General features: G+C 35.4%; 2 protein-coding genes across 2 annotated transcripts; both read left to right on the top strand.

Annotated features, from left to right (window-relative positions):
- The first annotated feature begins 12,106 nt into the window (after nt 1-12,106).
- On the top strand, nt 12,107-12,883 carry LOC142641448 (F-box protein SNE). The gene has a single exon (XM_075815885.1). It carries the CDS (start codon nt 12,234-12,236, stop codon nt 12,675-12,677), a length of 444 nt encoding a protein of 147 aa, XP_075672000.1. The 5' UTR covers nt 12,107-12,233; the 3' UTR covers nt 12,678-12,883.
- A 2,262-nt stretch (nt 12,884-15,145) lies between these two features.
- Nucleotides 15,146-18,707, top strand: LOC142640724 (uncharacterized). Its single transcript, XM_075814949.1, has 2 exons — nt 15,146-15,537; nt 16,223-18,707. Exon 2 carries the CDS (start codon nt 16,335-16,337, stop codon nt 18,453-18,455), a length of 2,121 nt encoding a protein of 706 aa, XP_075671064.1. The 5' UTR covers nt 15,146-15,537; nt 16,223-16,334; the 3' UTR covers nt 18,456-18,707.
- Nucleotides 18,708-23,765: the final 5,058 nt, after the last annotated feature.

The raw sequence follows: 23,765 nt of genomic DNA, 5'->3' as shown, positions 1-23,765 counted from the left end.
CTTTACATATTCTCCACTCATGCATCCCTATATGGAAAGAACTTGCGTGCCACGCCCAAAGACCATACTCCACGTTCATGTCTTCCCTACATGGTAAGAAAAACCCAAGATCTCGGGGCCTTAACTCCACATCTTCTTTACAAGGAAAAACCCTACATTCAAGGGATCTTGGCCAACTCTACACCACTATATGAGCACCGGGCCTCCTTTTCCTTAAGCTACGTTCAATTTCCTAACTCTTACACTTTTGAGTTATTGGAGATTCTTCTATCACTGACTTAACCTTTGGAAGGTCTTTGGTCGGCACCCTATTGGTGCTCTCTGTAGGTTCTTCATCTTCTTTGTTCTTTAGGTACCTTATTCAACGTGTGTGTGGACGATCAACTCACTGATAATTTTATACATCATCAGTTTTAGTTGTTAAATCCAATGACATAACTTTGTGTTTCCTCAACCTCAAAGTCACAACTTGTGAGTAGTAAATAAAATCATAAAAGTGATGTTACATTGGATCTAACTTGTCATCCTAACAAATTGAGGTAAAAGTTATCTCCACATAAATGTTTTTTTTTTTTTTGTTAATACAACTTCTTTTCGCATCTTAAGTAGCAAATTAAAATAGTATAATATTACTTTCACATGAGAGTACAATTTAGATCACATTTGGTTTACATCAATTATAAGATGGAATGGACTAATTGTACATTTATATGTTATTTGAAGGGAAAACATAAGATGGTGTTATATAGTTTTTTTGGTGTGATAATATGGAAAAAAAATTTATATTTTTAAGCCATATATTTTTTTCTATTATATTTATTTGGACATGCATGTGCAAGTGAGTAAACCTTTAAATTTAAGCTTCTTAATTAAATGATGTTTCAATATGCCTAAAGACAAATTTTAACTTCAAATATGTTTCAAGCTATTTTTTCCAACCCATTACATGAAAATTTATGTATTATATTTAAACAAGTCACATGACTCATTAAAATGGTCATATGACTAAACTACATATGAATAAACTCTTTAATTGCCATATAATAGTTTGGAGGAAGATTGCTCAAAACATGTTAATTTGGAGCCAAATTTTTTCCTATGCCTAGGGTCTTTTCATTCGAAAGATTACAGAGTAGAACAACTCATCACATGTGCATGGTCACTCAAAAGACTACAGGCTATAGCAAATTATTTTCATTGTGTGTGTATGCGAGTGCATGCATGTGTGTTGTGCTCCAAGTTTCCCAAATGTCTTGCTTCAACTTTTTAATACTTGACAAGAGACGAGTTTTTGAATCGACTTGGAATCATGGGGACTAACAATACTGCATTGTAAGTCAACAATTGTTGCATTTGAGATTTATTGTCTATATGTGCCATTTGTATGGGAGTTAATATATGAATTCTTTTTGTTAGAGATATATTAGCCCAATAGTAAAGGCCCAAGCTCAATCATACTTTGTATGCAATTCAAGTTTCTTACTTGTACAATGAATCTATTAACCATAATTAGTTTAGGGTTTAGCCTACTACATATATCCATGTTGAGTTCATTGTAGCACAGGATTTGTACTTCACTATTTTAATAAGATATAACCCATGTAGGTTAATTTTCGTATTCTTGATTTTTTTTTTCTATTTTATGCATCTTCTTTTGCATCTATTTTGACATATTTAACACTTTCATTACATCCTTAAATTAGTTCTGAAAAATAGACTAAAAAAAAATCTAAACTAGATTAACATAACTATTTATTACTCGTCACTTCCATTTGAAAGTAAAATGAACTAATCTTCACCACCGCGCACCCTTGGTGTGGTGGTCACTTCACAAGTATAAATGCATGTGGAGTGTGGGAGGTAAGGGCCGGGGTTCAAGTCTCTAGGAGGGAGCTTCACACACATATATACTTAGATTAGGCTAGAGTGGAATTCTATCTTGTATTAAAAAAAAAAAAAACTAATCTTCATAGGGGGTATTCAAAGGTTAAATCATGTCGAATTTGATATAAACTCGTCATTCAATTCTATTATGTCGAGTGACAAAAGGAATCACCTAATGCTATTGAATAAAAAGCAATTGATTTGGAAATAACATTCATGTCCAAGTATAATTATATACTTTGGCAACAATTGAAACTTAAAAAAAAAACTAAAAATTAAATAACACTTGTAATCACGAATATATAAAAAAATATTGTGTACTTAAGCTAATCGAAATAATTGAATATATGTAAATCACTCAAGATATACATTAAATTTTTTAATTATATTAATTTTAATAATTTACAATCATTATCTTCTTAAAGGTATGTAATATAATCAAAACTAATTTTCAGAGTAATTACTAAACCATATTATTATAAATATTATCCATGAGTCAAAAATATTTTTGACTAAATTTAAAATTACACCCTTAAATTTTGACCAAAATTTAATTTAATACTCTAATTTCACTTGCATTCAATCGAGTCTTTAAGTTTTAAATTTATTCAATTAAATCTTCCTATTAGTCTCCACCTAAAGAGCTCCGTTAGAGACTCTCTAAGCGATGTAGTTTATATTTTTTTGAAAGTTTTTTAATTAAAAAAATATGAAAATTTAATAAAAAAATATATTGAAGACCATAAAATAAATAAAATATATGAAAAAAAAATACTAGTTTGATTAGATTTTAAAAAATATATATGAGAATAAATAAATAAATAATTTGGTACTTAATACAACCAACGATTACAAAGTAGAAATATGCTACGGATGATTGGTTCAATCTCCCCAATCTTCTTGTTCTATGAGGTGAACAACAAGAACCACACTTCGAACTACTCCCTGACAATGTCATCAAAGACGAGCTCTAGGAGATAGGCCCCAGCTATGATTGCTCTTTGAGCCCAACTCCGACCGATCTCGTCCATCCATTTCTTTTGACCCAACTCAAAACTCTTTTGGCATGTTTGGTAGTGGGTTGATTGAATTTGTGTATATCAAATTCAAGCCAATGGAAGAGCGGTGGAGGCAGCATATCAGTCTTCGAATTCAACTGTGGGTGACACCTCTGTAGTTTTTTCCTTGTCAAATTAGGGCTTGTCCAGGACGGCTAAGGTTTTTCACTCCATCTCTTGCTACATTCATATACTTATTTCCACATTAGACTTCCCCTAGGATTACATTTGAAGGTTCTCAAATTTGGTCACAACTCACAACCTTAGGTATTCCATCTTTAATCTGAGTCTCTGTCTCCTTTGGTAAAACTCATTTTGAGCACCAATACTCATCTAGGTTTCTTCTTGCCTCTCTAAAACTTTGTTGATTTTGGTCACTCTTTCTTCCCAAAGTCTAAATTCATTTCAGGGTTTTCTTGACATACTTGAATATAATCTTATTTAGGCCTAAATAATAAATCTGGGTTTTATTTCATATTGAATTCAATCCTGCGTTTTTGGATTTGTCAAAAGATTTTTTTATTTTTTACTTGGTGAAAAGATGATTCATTAAAAAAACTAAGGAGCTATAATCAGTTTAGGACATATCCTATTAGAATACATTCCATTTAGGTCATCCTCAAAAACATTTGCTATGTCCATAGGCGGACTATCAAAAGAAGAAAATTTAGCCTCTTGACTAAAACTCAACCTAGCAAAGACTATCAGCACACCGGTTCGCTTGAAGAAAGTAATGCTTAATTTGAATCTATTGAATGCGGGAAACCAACAGCCTGTAATCGCCCAAAATGGGAGAAACAATGTTATTTACATAATAGGAGTTACCCAAAACATCCACCATAGCTTTGACATCTAGTTCAACTACAAGAAAAGAAATATTAAGTTTGCAGCACAACATAAACCCTTCCCTAAAACCCCACAACTCAGCAACAAAACTATTAGTAAAGCCAATCCATCTGCGAAACCCGACAATCCAACGCCCACCATCATCTCGAATCACACCCTTACAGCCCGCCAAACCAGAATTGCCAATTGATGCGACGTCTGTGTTAAGTTTCATCCAACCTCTAGTGGTCTCTCCCAACAAATTCTCTTCACTAAGTTTCGGGTCAGCTGCCTAGGGGAGGCCACGCAATGAACAAATTTCAGCGATTTCTTCAAGATCTCAACAACTAAATTCGGGTTATGGTTCTGCCTACTGAAAACAAAACGGTTCCTAGTCTTCCGAAGATTCCAAATTTCAAAAGGAAAGACAATTTTCCAAGGGGTACTCGAAGCGATCAAACTACAATTTTGCTTCCCATTAAATGAAAGCCAGTCCAGTAGATTGCTTCTCCAAAATGAATGGTTTGAGGCGTTAATTCCCAACTGGTTCCACACCTATTTAATATGCATGCAGTCACGCAGAGCAAGAAGAATAGTCTCTAAATCTCCTTGGCAAATGGGACATAAGGTCTCTTGAGTAATAGCTCTCTTTTGAAGGCAAACTTTAACCCCAATACTGTTATGGGCACACATCCAAAGGAAAGTTTTGATCCCTAGGAAGTGTATTCATCTTCCAAATCTAGCTGGTCGAGAATTGAGTGATATCTTCAAATCCCATTGCTAGTTTATACATGCTTCTTAACTCAAAGGTGCCTTGAGGTGAATCGACCCAAATCAACTTATCAGAACCTCTACTTGTGATAGAAGTAGGAGTTGCTTGGATCATCATTTTAATCTCTATAGGAAGCTCAAAGGAGAATCTTCCCCAATCCTAACTTATGTCTAGCATGACGTCTTTAACTTCCAACGTGCTTACTTCTTGAGAAATAGGCCCCTGGATGAGGTGCCTTAGCAGACCTCCACTAGTCCAATTACTCAGCCACAAATTCAGATTGCTCTCCCTTCCAACCATCCATCTACTTCCCTTATTAAGGGTATCCATACCTTTCTTCATTGCTGCCCAAATAGTAGAGCAAGGAAGATGATTCTCATTAGTAGTAGTTCTTCTTCTTTGATTGCAATATTTCATCTTTAAAACTTGTACCCAAGGAGCCTCCCTTTCGATACGGAATCTCCAATTTAGCTTAGATAGCATGGCAATGTTTCTGCCCTTAGCTGCTTGCAACCCCATGCCTCCCTCCTTCTTGGATTTGGTAACCTTTTCCCATCCAATCCAATGAATTTTTCTGGCTGAATCCGTAAACCCCCATAGAAAATTTCGATTGACTCTATCTAAACCATCCAGAATCCTTGTAGAAAGGGAGGCGCATTGCATAACATATGAAGGGATGGCAGCCGAGGATGCTTGTATAAGTACTAAGCAACTAGCCAGTGATAACATATTAGCTTTCCATCCTAAGAGCTTTTGCTTCACTCTATCAAGAATGAAGTTATAGTCATGGGAAGAGGAACCAGGCTGCTTTATAGGGAAGCCGAAATACTTTCCCAAGAGCTAGCCGTGAATTAAGTGCTGTCTTCAAATCCCATTGCAAGAAGTTTTGCTTCACTCTATCAAGAATGAAGTTGTAGCCATGGGAAGAGGAACTAGGCTGCTTTAGAGGGAAGCCGAAATACTTTCCTAAATGCTAGGTAGAAGTAAATCCAAGAATATCACATAGTGATTCCCTAGTGTCCCTATCCACATTTGACAAGAAATACACTCTTGACTTGGATTCACTATTTGTTTGCCCCGATATACTACAAAACTCATCTAAGACTGATAGGTTAAGAATGTATTGACCCCTTGTGATAAATTAATTAATTAATTAGTCAAGTTAATTAATTAATCCAATTAACATACAAAATGCGTGGAACAAAAACAAATCACCAACTAAAATAAAATGCAGTAGAAATTAAAGTTGACACGATAATTTGTTTACGAATGAGGAAAACCTCTAAGGCAAAAACCGCATCGGGTGATTTTAAGGTCACCACTCCGAGAATTCACTATTATCACAACAAGCAGTTACAAGTAACTGAATCCCAGTACCTTATACCAACCTACAGTTGAACCCTTACTCCCAATTGGACTTGTTCTGTAGTGTCAATCTCTCCTTTTAATGCACAGTTTCGAGTACGTGACTAACCAATTGATGCATGGATCCCAGTACGCGACTTAATCACCAACTTGAGAAGGATATTGGCTGCAAAGTTCTTTAGTTCATCACACAATGAAGATCACGAAGCTCCTTGGTCACAAAACCCTATGCTGTACAAATATAGCAGCTTCTTCAAGAGAAAGATGAACTAGGACATATATATCTGATTCACAATATGCTTGTGAAAAACTTTTGCATTGATGTGCATCCGTTGTGACGGTCCTTAAAACAATCCTTATATATGTTTAGGGTTGTGAGAAAAGAAAGCCCAAACATCTATTCACGGATTTGATGACAATCAGAATTGGAAAACTGAATTTCTTAAATCTCAATAGATACCCTATCTATCGAGCAGTTGTCGAGAATCGGGCTAGAACAGCTTTTTAAGTCTCGATAGATACTAGCTATCGAGCTAACTGTCGAGCTTTGAAATCCAGCACATCTTCACTTGATTCTTGGACGAATTTGCATAGTTTTAACACTTGAACTTGAAACCTTATTCCTTGAAGCATTAAACATATCCTAGATCTACCCAATTACAAGTAAAGTGCGTTTTGTTAAAGGATTAGCCAATAAATGATGACATGTGTATCTAACATGAATCACATATGTCCTAACAAAGACATCTCTAATGGCTGAGCAATTTCTCCCATCAGCTTTGGTAAACAAGATAACGTCATCTGCAAATAATAAGTGAGAGAAAGCGGGGCCACTTTGCAAAGCCTTGACTGGGTTCCAAAGCTTTGCATTACATTTCTCCTCTATGAGCTGGCCAAGGAAGTCCATACATAAATTGAAAAGGAAAGGTGACAATGGGTCCCCTTGCCTTATTCCCCTTGAGGGAAAAATCGGATCCAAAGCTTCGCCATTGAACAAAATAGACGTTGAGATAGAAGAGACACAACTCATTATGATGTCTATAAGATCTGTTGGAAAATTTACTCTGATAAGCATATCTATAATGAAGCTTTACTCTAATTTATCATAGGCTTTTTCCAAGTCAATCTTCAAAGCCATATATCCCACTTTCCCTTTCTTCTTGCCTAGGGAACAAATAATCTCCTGGGTGATGATACCATTATCCACTCCTTTTCTACCTGGAATGAATGTTGTTTGCAGGATGCAGCCTTAATCTAGCCACAATAATCTTCGTCACCACTTTATACACGGTGTTGCACAAGCTTATGGGTCTATAATTCCCCAAAGACTCAAGACCTTGAATCTTAGGGATAAGAGCAATATGTGTTGTGTTTAAAAAGGCAAGAACCTTTCTATTCACAAAAATCTCTTTGACTTCCCTTACCACTGAATCCCCCACTCCTAGCCAAAACTTTTGGAAAAAAAAAAATCCGCATGAAGACCATCCGGACCTAGAGCTTTGAAAGGCTTTAAAGCCCATAAGGCAGATTTGATCTCCTTATCTGATGGACCCCCACTAATATTCATCTTTTTTGCTTCTAAGAGCCTAGGATGCCATTGGGAAATGGTGGGAGCTGATCTGGAAGCACTGATTAGATATGTCGAATAAATCCCACTAAACCCGCTTCTAATATGATCTTTAATCTCACTTTCCTCATAAATCCATTCAGCCACTGCATTTTTTATTGCTGTGATTTGATTCCTCTTCCTTCTAACCAATGTCTAGACACAGTAGAAAGCCGTGTTTTGGTCTCCCTAGATCATCCAATTTACCTGAGACTTCAAAGCCCAAAGTTCCTCCTCTTAGTTAAGAACTAAATCAAGCTCCCTCAGATTCATTTTCCAAATTCAGAAGGAAGCTCGAGGGTTTAAGATCAACTGCTCTCTGAATGCCATTAATCATTGCCATAAGATTCTTCTTCTTAGCAAAGATGTTCCTAAATGAATTTTGTCCCATACCAATACATCTTTAGTGAGCCTTTCTATGGCCTCCACAAGTCTGTTACTATGTCTCCACGCCTTAGAAACAGTATCGAGGAATGTGGGATCCAGTAGCTAGCAAGTTTGAAACTTAAAAGGCTGCTGTTTACCACCATTTGTATTTACCCTTGGATGCATCTCCACAAGAACTGGGCAATGGTCCGGGTGGTATCGGGTAAGGTGGGCAATTTTTGCTTCAGGATACATCAAACACCAGCTGGAATTCATAAAAACCTATCTATTCTTTCTTGAATCAGAGCTTGAACTTCTCTTCTATTTGTCCAAGTAAAATGAGGGCCGGAGAACCCAATATCTATGATGCTGCATTTATCCAAACATTCTTTAAACAACAAAAATCTGTTGACACTAACAGCTCTACCACCAAATTTATCCTTTTCCAATAGAGGTTTATTGAAATCCCCAACTATGACCCAGGGCATATCTTGTAACTTTGCAACTCTCATTAAATTATTCCATAAAATGTGCATTTTAGCACTCCTAGGACTAGCATAAACAGCAGAAAATAACCGACTAGTGTCAAAGGATCATACCTTTACCACAATGTGGATTTCTTGCTTAGTGTTGGCCATGGGTGATATGTCCACTTTTTCTGAATTCCACAGCACCCAGAGACCTCTAGCATACCCAATAGTGTTTGTGTAGATTGCTCCATCAAAGGGCAGCCTGTCAGTTATCTCTTTTGCTTTATCACCCCCAACCTGGGTTTCCATCACCACAAAAATTGTTGGATTTTAGTTTTGAACCAGCTCCCTAACTCGATTCTGAAAAAAAAAAAAAAAAAAGGCTTTAGAGCGCCCCTATAATTCCAAATTATGATATTCATGAGAAAAACATGGTCTGGGGTAGGGCATTCATCAAAAGGAGGCATCATCTTCCCCTCTCCAAGTGACATTGTCACATTGTACTGCAAGACTCCCATTTCCATCTCTTGCGAGGCAATGTGGAGATTGAAGATCATAGTCGGCTGGAAAACTTGAATCAACTTCATGACTGGTTTGCTTCCTATGATAGAGGTGGCTATTGGCTGCCTCTCAAACATCCGTCGCTCGAATAGGCACTCCAACAGATTAACACTACATAACACAGGGCTCTGTGATATTTGGGGAAGTGATTCCCATAGCAACTTGTGCTCCTCTTCCAACATAGGTACATTCGCCAGAAAACTCCACCATGGATTCGTTGCTTCTCTCCATGCCAGATTGGTTAGGGGCAGCCTACCTTCTCTCACACTCTTCTCTGTTAGGGGAAGATGAACTTCCAACCATTTTTCAGCTAGGTGTTGAACCAACCCATAATCCAGGTTGGATTGGCACAGATCTCTACGACTACCACCTCTGGATTGTCAAAAGATTTAGAATTTACCAGTGATTGAATTTTTGAAAATATTGATTGACTTTGTTTAGATACTTTTAATTTTTTTTTTTGTTTGTCTATATTGATTGAATTTGTGTAGAATTTTTTTGTATAGTTTGGGTGAATCTGCGTATGCTGAGAGTAGGTTTTTATTTTGTTTTTCCTCATCTATGTGTTCTATTCATTTGGAAAATATATAAAAATAAAAAATTCCTATAAACTATTTTTATTTTATTTTTTCATATATATTTTTATTAAATAATTAAAAAAGTCAAAACTCAATTAAACATACAATTTTTATTTTTATTTTCATATATACAATTTTGACACAAACATATAAGAGACCTTTAATTGAATAAATTTGAAATATAGAAGACTCAATTAAACAAAAGTGAATTAGATGATTGAACTGAATTGAATTTTGGTCAAAATTAAAGAATATATGTAATATATCTTTATATATATATATATATATATATATATATATATATATATATATATATAAAATATATAAAGTGTTTCAAAATGAATGTATAGCATATTTTTGCACCACGTGGGATATAGACTAATTATAATTAATATTTTTTTTAGGAAAATTATAATTAATAGTTAGGGAGGTGATATCTCTAATGGAAAATTATTAGGTGATGGGTCCCACTCTCTCACATAAATGATGAGTTCCACCATGAATTTAATTAGTGAGACCCACCATTTATGTAAGAGGAATGAGTACGTATTTATGGTACTTGGGAGCGCACAATAATTTCCTATCTCTAATTCTTATTGTAATTATCGGAGAAACAAAAATGCAGAAGAAGAAGAGTATATATAGTGACTTGACGATTAGGATTAGCGTGATTGGAGGAAAAGCTTGGATTACATTCTACATGCTCTTTTAACTTTTTTCAAAGAGTCAATGGAAACCCCCTATTTCTTCTTGACATAAATCCAAACTTGATTGAAGTGAAGAAATCTTTCCCAGTAATACATCACTAATTTCATATGAATAGACACATGGTGCAGTGTCACTTCATTCTTCAATTTTTTTTTTTTTTTTTTTTTTTTTGAGAGGTGGAAGAGGACACCACTATTTGATTTAAAGGCTTATTATAGAAAACTATTTTACCTAACAAATCAATTATTCTTTTTTTGAGAAACAAACACATATACACAAAGGAGAGGGAAAAATGTTCTAACATAAAAACATACCACAATTTCACTCAAAAGTCATGGTAACTTTTTAGGGAGAGTGGGGCAAATTATACTATATACAATACTCTTAAGCAATGTGGGACAATTATACATTCTTTTTTTTTTTTTTTTTTTTAGAAACAAACACACATACACACATAAGGAGGAGGGAAATAAGTTTTAACACAAAGGCACATCACAACTCCACTCATACCATTTAGTCAAACAACTGAAACTACTCAATTGTTGCGAAGATTAAGCAAGAATTTAGTTAATTGAAAATGTATATTTTATAAGAAATGGAAATTATTTTAATTGTTATAAAGTAACGTGCTCTTCTCTTAGACCTTACTCATGAATGGTGTGGAACTATCCGTACAATAATAGTAGAGATTCTCACTGCTTGAACCAATAATACGAGTTTCATAAAGTAATGAACCATGAGAGCTCCCACAAGTGATCACTATTCATGAGAGAGAGTAAGGACTATTGCTCCTGGAAAAATTAAATAATTACATTATAAGAGAAAAGTTTGCACCTTAAAATTGTAAAGAACCATGATCGATATATCTTGTGCGATCTCTACTGATAGGAAAAATCATAGTTTAGACACAACGCCCCACCCCCCCCCCCCCCCCCCCCCCTCTTTTAAAAAAAAAAAAAAAGACACTAAGCTGGATATTCAAATTTGTTTTAAAAAAAGAAAAAGAAAAAAGAAGAACACTTACAGCCTCTAGTCCTCTATAGTCTATACAAGAAGTAGATATGGTCCACTACCTTATTGTAAATGTTACAACAACATAGAGTTGCAGCTAGACTATATATATTCATGCACAGCTAAACTATGCAATCCCCAAAGTTCACAACGGCCCTAAACAAAAGAAAGTCTTTGAAATATGCAAACAAGAGGAAAAACAAAAGCAACAACAAACAACAAATCCGCTTATCCCGAAAACAATATTTGAAAACAACAAAAAGAAAAAGCATAAAGCATTGGTTCCAGTTCTTTGCCTTCGGACCTTTTCCTTTTGGCCCCTTCTCTCCTCTCAACGATACCGCCCCCCCTCACTCTCACTCTCTCCCACACACAAACTATCTAAACCCTATCCCTTTTATTTTATTTTATGTTCTCTAAAACTCTTCATTAAACAAATCAATACATAAATAATATATATAATATATTTTCTAAATCTCCCCAACAACAGATCTATTTTCCTTTATAAATAAGAAAATTAGGACCGTTTCACATCAAAATTTGTCCTGCTCAATGTGAACAATTTTTTTTTTAAAGTGTAACACCTAGCTAGCATATAAATTGTCTATATTTTACTCATAATGTGTATACATCACAGCCTATAAACTTTGTCAAATATACTGTTAAGGGTTTAAATTTCTGTTCCTAACTATGAATACTATTAATGGTAATAATAATAATAATTATTATTATTATTACCCAAAAACTCTCTCTCTCTCTCTCAAGTCAAATCCCTTAAACCTCACTGTACTAGTACAAATACTAAACATTGCTCCTATATATATAACCTGTTTCTCACAAGACTCACTCTTCTTCTCTGTCTTTCACGCACATTCACATTAATTAGAGAGTAGCTAGGGGCGCGCGCGCACACACAAATAAGAACATCTCTCTGTCTCTGTCTCTGTCTCTGTCTCTCAAGTTGAACGGCCCTATCTAGCTAGCTAGCTCACTTCTTAACCCAGAAATCATTTCTGTATAGTGAAAGCCATGCAGCAAATGAAAGTAGAAGAGAAAGAGCAAAAGCCCAAGTTCCAAATGAACGACCACATAGACATTCTCATAGAGGTGCTGAAACGCCTCGACGGCCCTTCACTCGGCGTCGCCGCCTGTGTCTGCCGCCTCTGGTGCACTCTCACTCGCTCAGACTCCCTCTGGGAACATCTCTGCTTCCGCCACGTCTCTTCTCCACCTCCTTCCTCTGTACGACCTGTCGTCGTTGCCCTCGGTGGCTACAAACGCCTCTACATGGTCTGCGTTAGACCCGTACTGAGTAGACTCCGAAACTCCGACTCTGAACTCGTCTGGACTCGTGACGAGGTGCAACTCTCACTCTCTTTGTTCTGTGTTGATTATTACGAAAGGAGACTCGGTGGTGGTGCCACTTCAGCTTCCTCCCTCATGTTCCTCTGCAACCCTGCAGTCAACGTCTAATTTTTTTTTAAATTTTTTCCCTCTTTTGAAAAGGTATTATTATAATTATTATTTATTTTTTTTCATTAGATTTATTATTTGGGACCGAAAAAAAAATGACTAGGGTAGTTTTTTTTTTTTTTTTTTTTCTATGGATCCTGTTAATGGGTGTCTGAATGCACTTGTTAAGATAAGATTTAATAATATTGAGTTATCTTTTGTTTAAAGTCCAGTTATTTATTACTGAATTATGTGTAAGTTTTTATTTTAAGTTATTAAAATGTGAAAAAATATTTATATAGTTTGAGATGTAATTGCAAATTGAGTGAGCTATGAAAGGCCAAATTTCTGAGAATAAATTTATATGGGCACGACAACGGAAGATTTGGAAACTTAGCTGGCCAACTTGAGTTTGAAAGTGAAGGTTCAGAGTGGCAATATTCAAAGAGTAAAATGCTCTTTCTTTTTGTCTCTATTAGATAGGATAATCTTTGTCTTAGCCTACAAGTTGGTCCCAAAGAGGTGAAAATTAGAGTAAAATAAAATGAAAAATAATGTTCTTCTAATCTTTCTCCCAAATTTTGAATTTTATAAAGCAGTTGAGAGCAGATTTTAAGTGTCATTGCTTCTCACATTGAACAAGCAAGTTACTCTCCCTCTCTAGGCTTTGGCAGCATTTTCATTTGGTTTGACTTTTCTCGAATATTGGGTTTGAATTTTATGACACTAATTTTTTTTTTTTTTTTTGGGGGTGAAAGACTCACTATTTTTATAGTTAGCATTTAGGTTGACAGTCATTTTCCATGTCTCAATATTCTTATTTTATTTCTTTGATATTTGGAAATGTAGTTTATTGGAACATCAATAGTAGCATTATTAATACATAATTTAATGATGATAATAATATCTTATTTATCTTCTATGTCTCTTATCTCTTCCATAAAATGAGATAGTATGGTCTCAAATTTCTGATTGGGACCAGACAAAATGAGCCAACTTGCATCTTATCATTGACTTAATTTTATTATTATGTTAAACTCGATCCCCAGCTATCTTCAAACCAACCACAGCTTTTGGTTTGTTTTTTTCCAGCTTGGTGTGTTATGAATCTGGATACATTTTACTTTAGGAGGCAGATAAAGATTTAATAATCACACGACTAGAAATAGAATAGAAAGCAATGCCAACGTGCTACTGCTAGCTGCTGCAAATTAAAGGAGGAATAAGCTCTCTCTCATCAATTGATAATGATTCAATTCATGACAAATCGCAAGATTAGATATTGGTGTCACGAATGTCTTCTTGTCATCCATACAATATATATGAATATGACCCAAACTCATGATGATCCATCCCCGCATTAAAGATATTGTTTGTGCAGTGGTGCCCTGCCACGGTTCCATCCATATATAATCAACAGCATTTGGGGTTTCACATTGAAAATAAGATGTCTAATACCATTTTGGAAGTAACATTTATTTAGCTAGGGCCCCATTTGCATTTGGAATATATATCATATGCAGCTAATATATATATAACTTATTGAGGCAGCACAGTTGATTTTAAGTAAAGAGAACTTTTGGTTTTGGAATGGAAAGACGTCAGATCTACCTACTTTACCACAGCCATAAATATAAATATAAAGATATACTTTGCTTAATCCACAGGATACCTTGAATGCAAAAATACAAAAAGGAATCCTATGTAGATATATAATTGATGTACAATATACTGATATAATAATAATAATAATAATAATAATAATAATAAGAAGAAGAAGAAGAAGAAGAAGTCTTTTGTTTTTTGTTGCATGAAACAAAAAATGGAACCATATTTGCTTTGAACCATGTTTGCCCAATTTCTGAATTCAATTGGAGATTCATAAATCATAGGAGCTTCCTATTTTTTAGTTACGCAGGATCACATGTTATTTGTATTGTATGCCATCTTTATCAAATTAAGCATACTCAATTTAAGCACACTATTCTCTCCTGTATCATGTTATGTTATGTTAGTGCCTCTTGTCCAATTATAGACTAGACTACCATCCACTTATAGAATATGAAGAATGTTTACATATAATAAACACCCCCAACCAATAGAACACATCAAATCCACCTTAATCTAAGCAACTTGACACAAAATCGTCATACACTGAATCAAAAACATACAATTTAATGAAAAAAGCTGTTATAACCTCATTTTACCACACACACAACAAAAAAAAAGAAAAAAAGAAAGGAAACCTTTACCTTTAAAAAAATTTTTTTTTTTAATAAAACCCTCTCTCTCCAAAAATAAGCAAGTAGTAGTAATATATAAAATAATAAAATGAAAAAGATAACACAAAGTCTACTTCTATTCTACCCACTACCAAAAAAAAAAAAAAAGAGGATCTACACTACACAACACACCACAGCGCACAATAGCACTATCCCACCATTAAATCGCCCATTAACACACCGTTTACATTACTCCCACCCAAAAATAACCACTTTTATTACTATTACTAAAATTTTTTTTCACATTTTTTGTTTTTTTCCTCTCTCACCCTTCATTTACGATCGCCGATCCGACAACTCCTCCAAATTCCTCGCCGGTGCCGGACCCACACTCCGACCCGGATCCGAATATCCATCAAACCACCCTCTCAATTTTTATTTTATTTTTATAATTTTAGACAAACCCTAAATTTAACCTCCATTTTTTGTGTATAAAAAAATGGGTTTATCTTCTGAGTTTGTGTGTTAGTGTTGTTGGTTGGTACAGTGAGATTCACAAGTAGCTCATCTTGATTTTGCTTCTTTTGATTTTGCTCGAGCTCCCAAGTACACGTGGCGATCTGGGTCGTCTTCATTTCCACTTTGCTGCTCAAATTTCAGTAAGTTTTTTTTTTTGCTTTAATTTTTGTGCTAAACTGCTAATTGTTACTGTGCACTTATAATTTTGTATTGTAAGTTGTTTAGATTTTTGAGCTAAAGATGGGTTTAATATATTTAAATTAGTTTTCTAGGGTTTTTTGGGTGTTCAATTCTGATCTCTGTTGGGTCTTGATTTGGAGAATTGAGCTGGTTTTTTGTGTTTTTTTAGTAGATTTAAGAAATGGGGTTTTGGATTTTGGGGCTGAGATTGTTTGGTGGCTGAGAAAATTGAGGAAACTGATAGAAAATGAAACTTTGAAGATGTACTACTTTAATGTCGTATAAATTGTAACGAAAGAAGAAAGTCAACTCTGGATAATGATTGTAGAAGTGTTTAATTTAGTTGATCGGTTGCTTATTTGGATCAAAGAATGAAATATATAACGAATCAGTTTAGTCTTTCTTCTCTTTTCCTTAGGGTTTTCTGTAATTAAATTAAGGGTAAGTTCCAAAGTTGAGATTGAAAATTAATAGTCTAAATTGAAATCGTAAGCCCTGTTTCTAGATTTAGTGTTGTCATGTTCTTCAAACCGAATAATGTACAACTTGTTAAGACTAAATTTCTAACTTGGAAAACTTTACTACTGTAGAAGCTCGATAAAAGTGTAAACCTAAACATTTTTTTTTAAAAATATATATTTGCAGACATGGAAATGATGTTAGACCCAAGAATTGGGCTTTTTGCACGATTGAGTATATCGGGCTGCTCATAACTTTTGTTTCAAGAGTTTGGTCTTGAAGTGATTTGAGTTCCCACATGGAAGCAAACATAGAGGAGGCTCTTAAAGCGAAAGAGACAGCTGAGAAGCGATTTGTGGAGAAAGACTTTGCAGGTGCAAAAAATTATGCCTTAAAGGCTAAATCACTGTATCCAGGACTGGAGGGTATATCTCAAATGGTGACCACATTTGAAGTTTATATTGCTTCTGAGGCTAAATGCAATGGGGAACTGGATTATTATTCGATTCTTGGGTTGAAGCCTTTTGCTGATAAAGATGCAGTAAAGAAACAGTACAAGAAGATGGCAGTGTTGCTCCACCCTGATAAGAACAAATGTGTTGGAGCTGATGGGGCATTCAGACTTGTTTCTGAAGCATGGACGTTATTGTCTGATAGTTCTAAGAGAGGCACTTATGATCTCAAGAGAAACAAGCAACTAACATCTGGGGTTAATCAGACCAATTTGTCTTCAGTCCATGCTACAGGGGTTACAGGTTTTAACAATTGTTCCAATTCCTCAAACTCTCATGGTAGACTTGACACTTTCTGGACTGTTTGCACCTCTTGTAAAGTTCAGTATGAGTATCTGCGGAAGTATGTGAATAAGAGACTCTCTTGTAAGAACTGTCGTGGTATTTTCATTGCTGTGGAAACTGGGACAGCCCCAGCAAATGGTTCTTTCCCTTATTGTCCTTGGTCACATGTGCCTGGTAATGGGTATGGTAGTCATGGGTTTGATGGGGTTACTTATATCCCGGCAAATGCTACCTTTGTTACAGGAAATGGGGTCTCAGGATTTCATTCTGGACATGGGTATGAGTATGTTTCAAATGTGTCATTTCAGTGGAGCTCCTTCTCTGGAACTTCTGCTGGAATCGTGGGTCCTAATGGACCATCTACTATATCCACTGATGTCTATCAGGCTAATGGAAATGTTAATAAGGCAAGAGCAAAGGTTAAGTCAGGAGCTAATAGAAAGAATTCCTTGAAAAATGCTGTTGCTGTTATAAATTCACCCATTGCCTTCAGTGAACCTCCAGGACCTAAGGCTGGTAGACCCGAAAAGAAAAGGAAGATGACTGTGGGATCCACTTTTAGAAATGGGGATGAAGACAAGGGATCAAAATCTGCTTCGGAAACAGGATTGGATGATGGAAATGTGAGTAATGGACATGATCCCAAGCTTAACAATTCAAGTGAACTTCCAACCAGACGTTCTATTGCTCCTACATTTGATGCTAGAAAGTTATTGATTAAAAAGGCAAGGACAGAAATTCGGAAGAAATTGGAAGAGATGAAATTGGCATCTGTGGCAGCTGCTGCTGCTAAGCAGAACGCCAAAGCACTGGCAGAAGTTGATCAATCTGGAGGTATTGTGGAGGCCACTAAAAGAGCAGATACGGGCGCTTCTGGTCTGCAATTACAGCCAAATAAAACCAGACCAGTCTCATTAGTAGTTCCTGACCCTGACTTTCATGATTTTGACAAAGATAGATCAGAGGAATGCTTCAAGCCTAAACAAATCTGGGCTTTATATGATGAAGAAGACGGTATGCCACGCTTGTACTGTCTGATCCGTGAGGTCATCTCAGTCCAACCATTTAAGATTCATATTGCCTACTTGAACTCTAAAACTGATAGTGAGTTTGGGTCGGTCAACTGGCTGGATTGTGGGTTTACTAAATCTTGTGGAAATTTTAGGGCATGGACCTCAGATGTTGTTGACCAAGTTAATGTTTTCTCTCATCTTCTTAGCCGAGAAAAAGCTGGTAGGGGAGGTTGTGTTCGGATATACCCCAGAAGTGGAGATATTTGGGCTGTTTACCGGAATTGGTCACCAAAGTGGAACAGATCAACCCCAGATGAAGTGAGGCACCAGTATGAAATGGTGGAGGTTATTGATGATTACTCTGAAGAGCTAGGTGTTAGTGTAACTCCCCTTGTCAAATTGGCTGGATTTAAGACAGTATATCGAAGAAATACCGACAAAAATGCCATTCGATGGATTCCACGAAGAGAGATGTTACGCTTTTCACACCAGGTGCCATCTTGTCCACTTAAGGAAGATAGGAGTGATTTGCCAGATAAGTGTTGGGATCTAGATCCGGCTGCAACTCCAGACGAGCTGCTTCATGCTGTTACAGAAGGAAATGCATAACATGCTAGTCAAGCAGGAACTGAAGATCAGTTTGAAGTTCATTTTAGTATTCTTTAGACAAATTTAGATTTAACTGTACAAATATGTCGCTCACACTTGGTTAAAGGCCAATGAAAACATTAACCCCAAATGGTTTTAAGGGGTGCAATGTTTACTGAGTGATACTCGTGTCTAGAATATTATTAATTCTTAATGACTGTTGTTTACAAACATTTCTTGTCAATGATAGATATTTGTAACACTTAATGAGTAGTCCTGGCAAATCAAGATCTCAAACGAATTGCAATGGTGCACTCAAACTCAAGTTGGCATGTTGCAGTTTTTAGATAATTCCACCATCTTCTGCATCTCCCACAAAAAAGACTTGCAAAGCTGGCAACAAAAAGCCCTGCTATCAGCTGGTGTTGTTTATTTACAATGACTAGGGCTTTAAGTACTCAAACTGATATCTCCTGCACAACCTGTTCTCCTCAAATGTATTATTGAATTTCTTAACGAATAAAGCTCAGCAAGAGTCAAGAACCTAGTTAGGGGGTAATAACGCAATTGAGAATGCAGGTTGTTAACTTTACCAAAATTGTGCAACGCTTGCATCCTCCTAGGACCTCCTTGTGTAAGGAACGATGAACTAGTTGATGCCCACTGTCTTTAGACTCCTTTTGGATTTCCCTTACCTCATCAACAAAGGTTGGATAGAGGGTCCGCTCCATGTGGGTACATATCAGGCATAAATTAATGGTGATTAATGGTTTTCATGGTTTATTTTTGCAATGCAGGCCGTCTAATTTCAAAAACAAGTGCATCAAATGGGATCCCAAGCCATCAATGACAAAATAAGATGATTAAAAAATTGAAACAGAACATTCAATTTTCAATTTAATCCTCAAAGTTGTACCATGTAATGCCTTGAGAGAACTTTATGATGCCTTTCCATTTTTAATTGAAATCGTTCCATTACTAGAGCCAATTATCCAATAAGACAACATCTTAACACGTAGTAAGATGCATAACTCACTAAATTATACATATGGAAAATGCTAAAGTTTCTATGAATTTTACTATAAAAGACTTACAAATTTACATGTTAATGAATAAGATTGGTGCCTACATCAACAACATACTAAACAAATTTTTTACCATCCTTTTTGTGTTGTGCTTAAACAATTAAAAGTTAACACATCAGTTTGTAAGCTATATGTAATATCCCTAGCATTGCTCTTTTACATAAGTAATAAAGGAGTCACATACATGTGCTTTCCACTTTCATTAACAAACTTATCCAGACAAAACTCTAGGGCGCCATACTTAAAAGACCTCGAATCAACTCTTCACATTCTTCAAAGGAAGGTGGAAACCAATGATATAACAGAGTAAAGAATAAGGTAGTACAGCATAGTTACCACATGGAAGAAATTTCTAAAATAAAAGTCTCTCTACATTATTAAAATCAACCCTCAATCTAATAGTCCAAGCATCCTACTCATTATTCAACAACATCAAGCCCCAAAAAAATTTAGGCTCAGCTATGGATCCTCTACACACTTATAGGGATCTGCCACATATATTCTAAGCAACTTATTCAATCTCACAAATCAAATATGGCCTTAATAAGAATGCTAACTGTGTCCTACAATGACTGATTGCTCTAATAACACATGAAAATGTTCATTAAAAATAAATAAATAAATAACACCACAAATACCCACAAATACTGACATATACCCACAAATAACCCTAACCCCCAAATGCTCAAACAAATATTGAGATAAGGAGACATACCTTGTGATTCCAAACTGAAGATGTAGATCGAGAGTGAGAGTACAAAGCGTGACCAAGAGGGTGAGTACAGAGCGAGAGCGAGAGCGAGATTGAGATTAAGAGTGAGAGTGAAAGAGCGAGACTGGGAGGGAGATTGAGAGCGTGTGGGAGAGTGAGATGATAGCGAGATTCAGCGAGTGAGAGTGAGATTGAGAAAGTGAGAGTGATGAGAGAGTAAGACTGAGTGGGAGAGAGGGAGATTCAGAGAGTTAAGCGTGGGTGTTAAAAACAGGGGCCATACTCGAGTTCAGTGAACTCGAGTATGAGTCTAGATCGTAGAGGTAATCAACCCGAGCCATACTTGAGTTTAGGGAGCTCGGGTACCGTGTATTTCAATAACACAATACTCGAGTCCACTAAACTCGAGTTCGAAGAACACAATACGCGAGTTTCACAAACTCGAGTACTAGCTAGCATTTTTAATGCCCAAAATCCAGTTCAGCTAGTGCCACGGTGGATTGCTTACTAAGAACTCAAGTATGGTAAACTCGAGTATCATTTGGAACTCGAGTACCAGAAAAGTGGTAGTTTGCTAATTAATTCCGAAACAGTGCTAAATTGCTACAAATTTTACAAAATGGTGGTATTTGGCTATTTTTACCCAAGAATGGATATGGTTTAGGCCTAGTTGTGAGGATCGAGAAAAAGGACCTACTAGTTGTTGTGAGCAGAAAAAAAGGTTGACCAAATTTTGGGAAACAAGAGGCAAAAGCCACGGCTCCCGGTCATGCAATTAAGATTGTGAAAGAATCTGGCTTTCATGATGTCATATTCCAAAGCTATGTAAAGGAAAATTTTATACAAAATGAAGTACATGTTTGTATATACCCTATATAACTATTTAGCACATGCTCACTATTAGGATTGAATGAGAAAAATTCCTAACAGAGAGGGAAGTGCTTATCAGCACTCAAAGGAGGCCAATCAACACTTCTACCTTGCATGTTGATCGACACTCATTAGATTGGTTTGAAATATGCATCGTGGCTTCCTCTTACTCGCATGCATGCGATTCAACCCTAGGGCGGTAGCTTGGTGCTCAGTTGGATGAAATTTCAAAGGTTAAACACGTTAGGGTTAGCTTCACATTAGTTACTTGGAGATATACAAGATTGAAGTTTTTTTTTTTTTTTTTTTGGGATTTGAGAAAGAGTTAGTTAGGGTTTTTAAGAACATGTATCACAATAATAACATATGTAAATCTATCGTATCACGTGATAAATTAGTAAGTCAATAAAGCGGAGCCATGTGAGCCAATTACATTATATTAGGGCTATAGTTGTATAAATAAGTGCTTGTAACTCTCATTTCTCTCCTGGATTAAAGAATTCTTATTTTGATGCTTACTCTTATTTCTCACTTACTAGTACTTTTTTGACGAAAATAGACGTTTGGTCTCTACATTTTGAGTCTAATATCATTTTGGTCATTAAATTGATTTTGTGCCTACCTTGGTCTCTAAAAACAAAAAATCATTTCTATTTTAGTTCTTGCCGTCAACCCACTTACAAAAAGTCCTACATCACAAACGGAGTATACTGTTGGCACATTAAATATTGACGTGGCTAAAAAATAATAATAATAAATTTTATTTGGCATTTAAAAAATGTCATGTTAGTATTTTAATTTTTTTTTAAACCATGTCATAAAAACAATAAAACAAAATTATAAACTTATGATTTTTTAAAATAAAATAATTAATTTGATTTCTTTTTCTTTTCATTATTATTATTATTATTATTTTGGAAGAACATGTTCTTGAAACCCAACAAACCGATAAAAAAAGAAGATCAAAATAGTGAAACCAAAACCAAAACAGAAGCCACTAATTTGAGATTAAACTGATCAAACCCATATGAAAAAAAAAATTCAAAACCCATCAACCCATCAAACCCATATGAAACCAAAACCAAATCAAAGCAATCAACCCATCTATCACCACGGATCGCTGCTTCCATTTCACAACCACCAACCACCGCCGATCTTAACCTCACCTATCAAATCACCTATCTTAGCCTCTCTCTCTCTCTCTCTCTCTCTCTCGACCACCCACCCCATGGAAACCCAAAAAAAGAAACAAACTTAAAGAGAGGGATTTGAAAAGATAGAAGAAAAAAAAGTAAGATTAAGAGAGAGAGAGAGAGAGAGAGAGAGAGCTTGAACAAAGAAAGAAGAAAGAAGAAAAAGAAAAATACAAACACACACACTCACCAAGAGAAAGAGAGCAATTCATGGATTTGAAGGGAGTGAAGTAAATGAAAGATACAAAAAAAAAAAAAAACACACACACACATAAACCAAGGGAGAGAGAGAAGAGAGAATCAAAGATTTGAAAAGAAAGAAGAAAAAGAAAGATACCAAACACAAGAACCAAAAGGGAGGGATAAGATTTATTTATTAATTTATTTTTGTTTTGATTTTTCTTTTTTGGTTTATCTTAAAAGAAAGAAAAAAAAAATGAAATAGATACAAACACAAACATAGACATGCCAACATAAGTGAGAAGAAGTGTTAATTTAGTGTTTATTTCTTAAGAAAGTTCAAGAAAAATTAAAATAGTTGATATAAATTTTTTTTCTCAATCTTTAAAATTGAAAAAGTTTTTTTTTTTTTTTTGAATTCTTTGAATCTAAATTTTAAAAAAATATTTTTATTTTTTATTAATTTATATGCTGACGTGACATTTTTTAAGTGCCAAATAATTTTTTTTTATTATCCGCGCTAGCATTTAGTGTGTCAATAGTGCACTATGTTTGCTACGTAGGACTATTCTGTTAGTAGGTAAATAGCAGGGACCAAAATGGAAATGATTTTCTATTTTCGAGGATTGAGGTAGGCGCAAAATCAATTTAGGGACCAAAATAAAATTATACTCAAAATGTAGGGACCAAAAGTATATTTTCACTTTCTTTTTAATGTTTTTTTTTTTCATTAGATTCCCTAGAACATATCTCATCTTGGAGAATGTGACTAAAAAAAATCACAATCATTTTCGTCATCCATCGATTACGGGCAATCCGTCCATCAAAACCATCACTACTCATTTTCATTCTCTCCATTACCAAATCCTATTTGCATTTCCAATAAAAAACCCTCATCAATGATCACCACCCATAGGAACCCAAGGCATACCCAAATTGGCCAACACTTAAACACCCAACCCTAGCCTTCAACTCAAAAAATTCTAACATCAAGCACCAATTCTCTATCATTTACAAGCCATACTTGAAACCTCTATTCATCAAAACCCTAATTCCCTACCTTTCCTTATCAATATTCCACTTGAATCTCTATAAGGACACCCACTCACAATCGATCACAATTTTTTACAAATCAAGCTACTTGTATTCACGATCAAGATCATGGGTTAGATCTTTCAGTAGAAAATGAACCAAGAAGAAACTTGAACCCCAACTTGAACAACCTTATCATAAGCTTCTGTCATCAAAGTTGGGCATTTTGGAGAAAGGGCCTAAATGGCTATTTGTTACC

The sequence above is a fragment of the Castanea sativa genome, chromosome 6, assembly GCF_040712315.1.
Source record: "Castanea sativa cultivar Marrone di Chiusa Pesio chromosome 6, ASM4071231v1".
Taxonomy (NCBI): domain Eukaryota; kingdom Viridiplantae; phylum Streptophyta; class Magnoliopsida; order Fagales; family Fagaceae; genus Castanea; species Castanea sativa.
This window is presented reverse-complemented; position numbering and strand designations above follow the sequence as displayed.

What these genes read in the sequence shown, in the direction of transcription:
- LOC142641448 (XM_075815885.1), top strand. Translation starts at nt 12,234, where the DNA reads ATGCAGCAAATGAAAGTAGAAGAGAAAGAGCAAAAGCCCAAGTTCCAA.
- LOC142640724 (XM_075814949.1), top strand. Translation starts at nt 16,335, where the DNA reads ATGGAAGCAAACATAGAGGAGGCTCTTAAAGCGAAAGAGACAGCTGAG.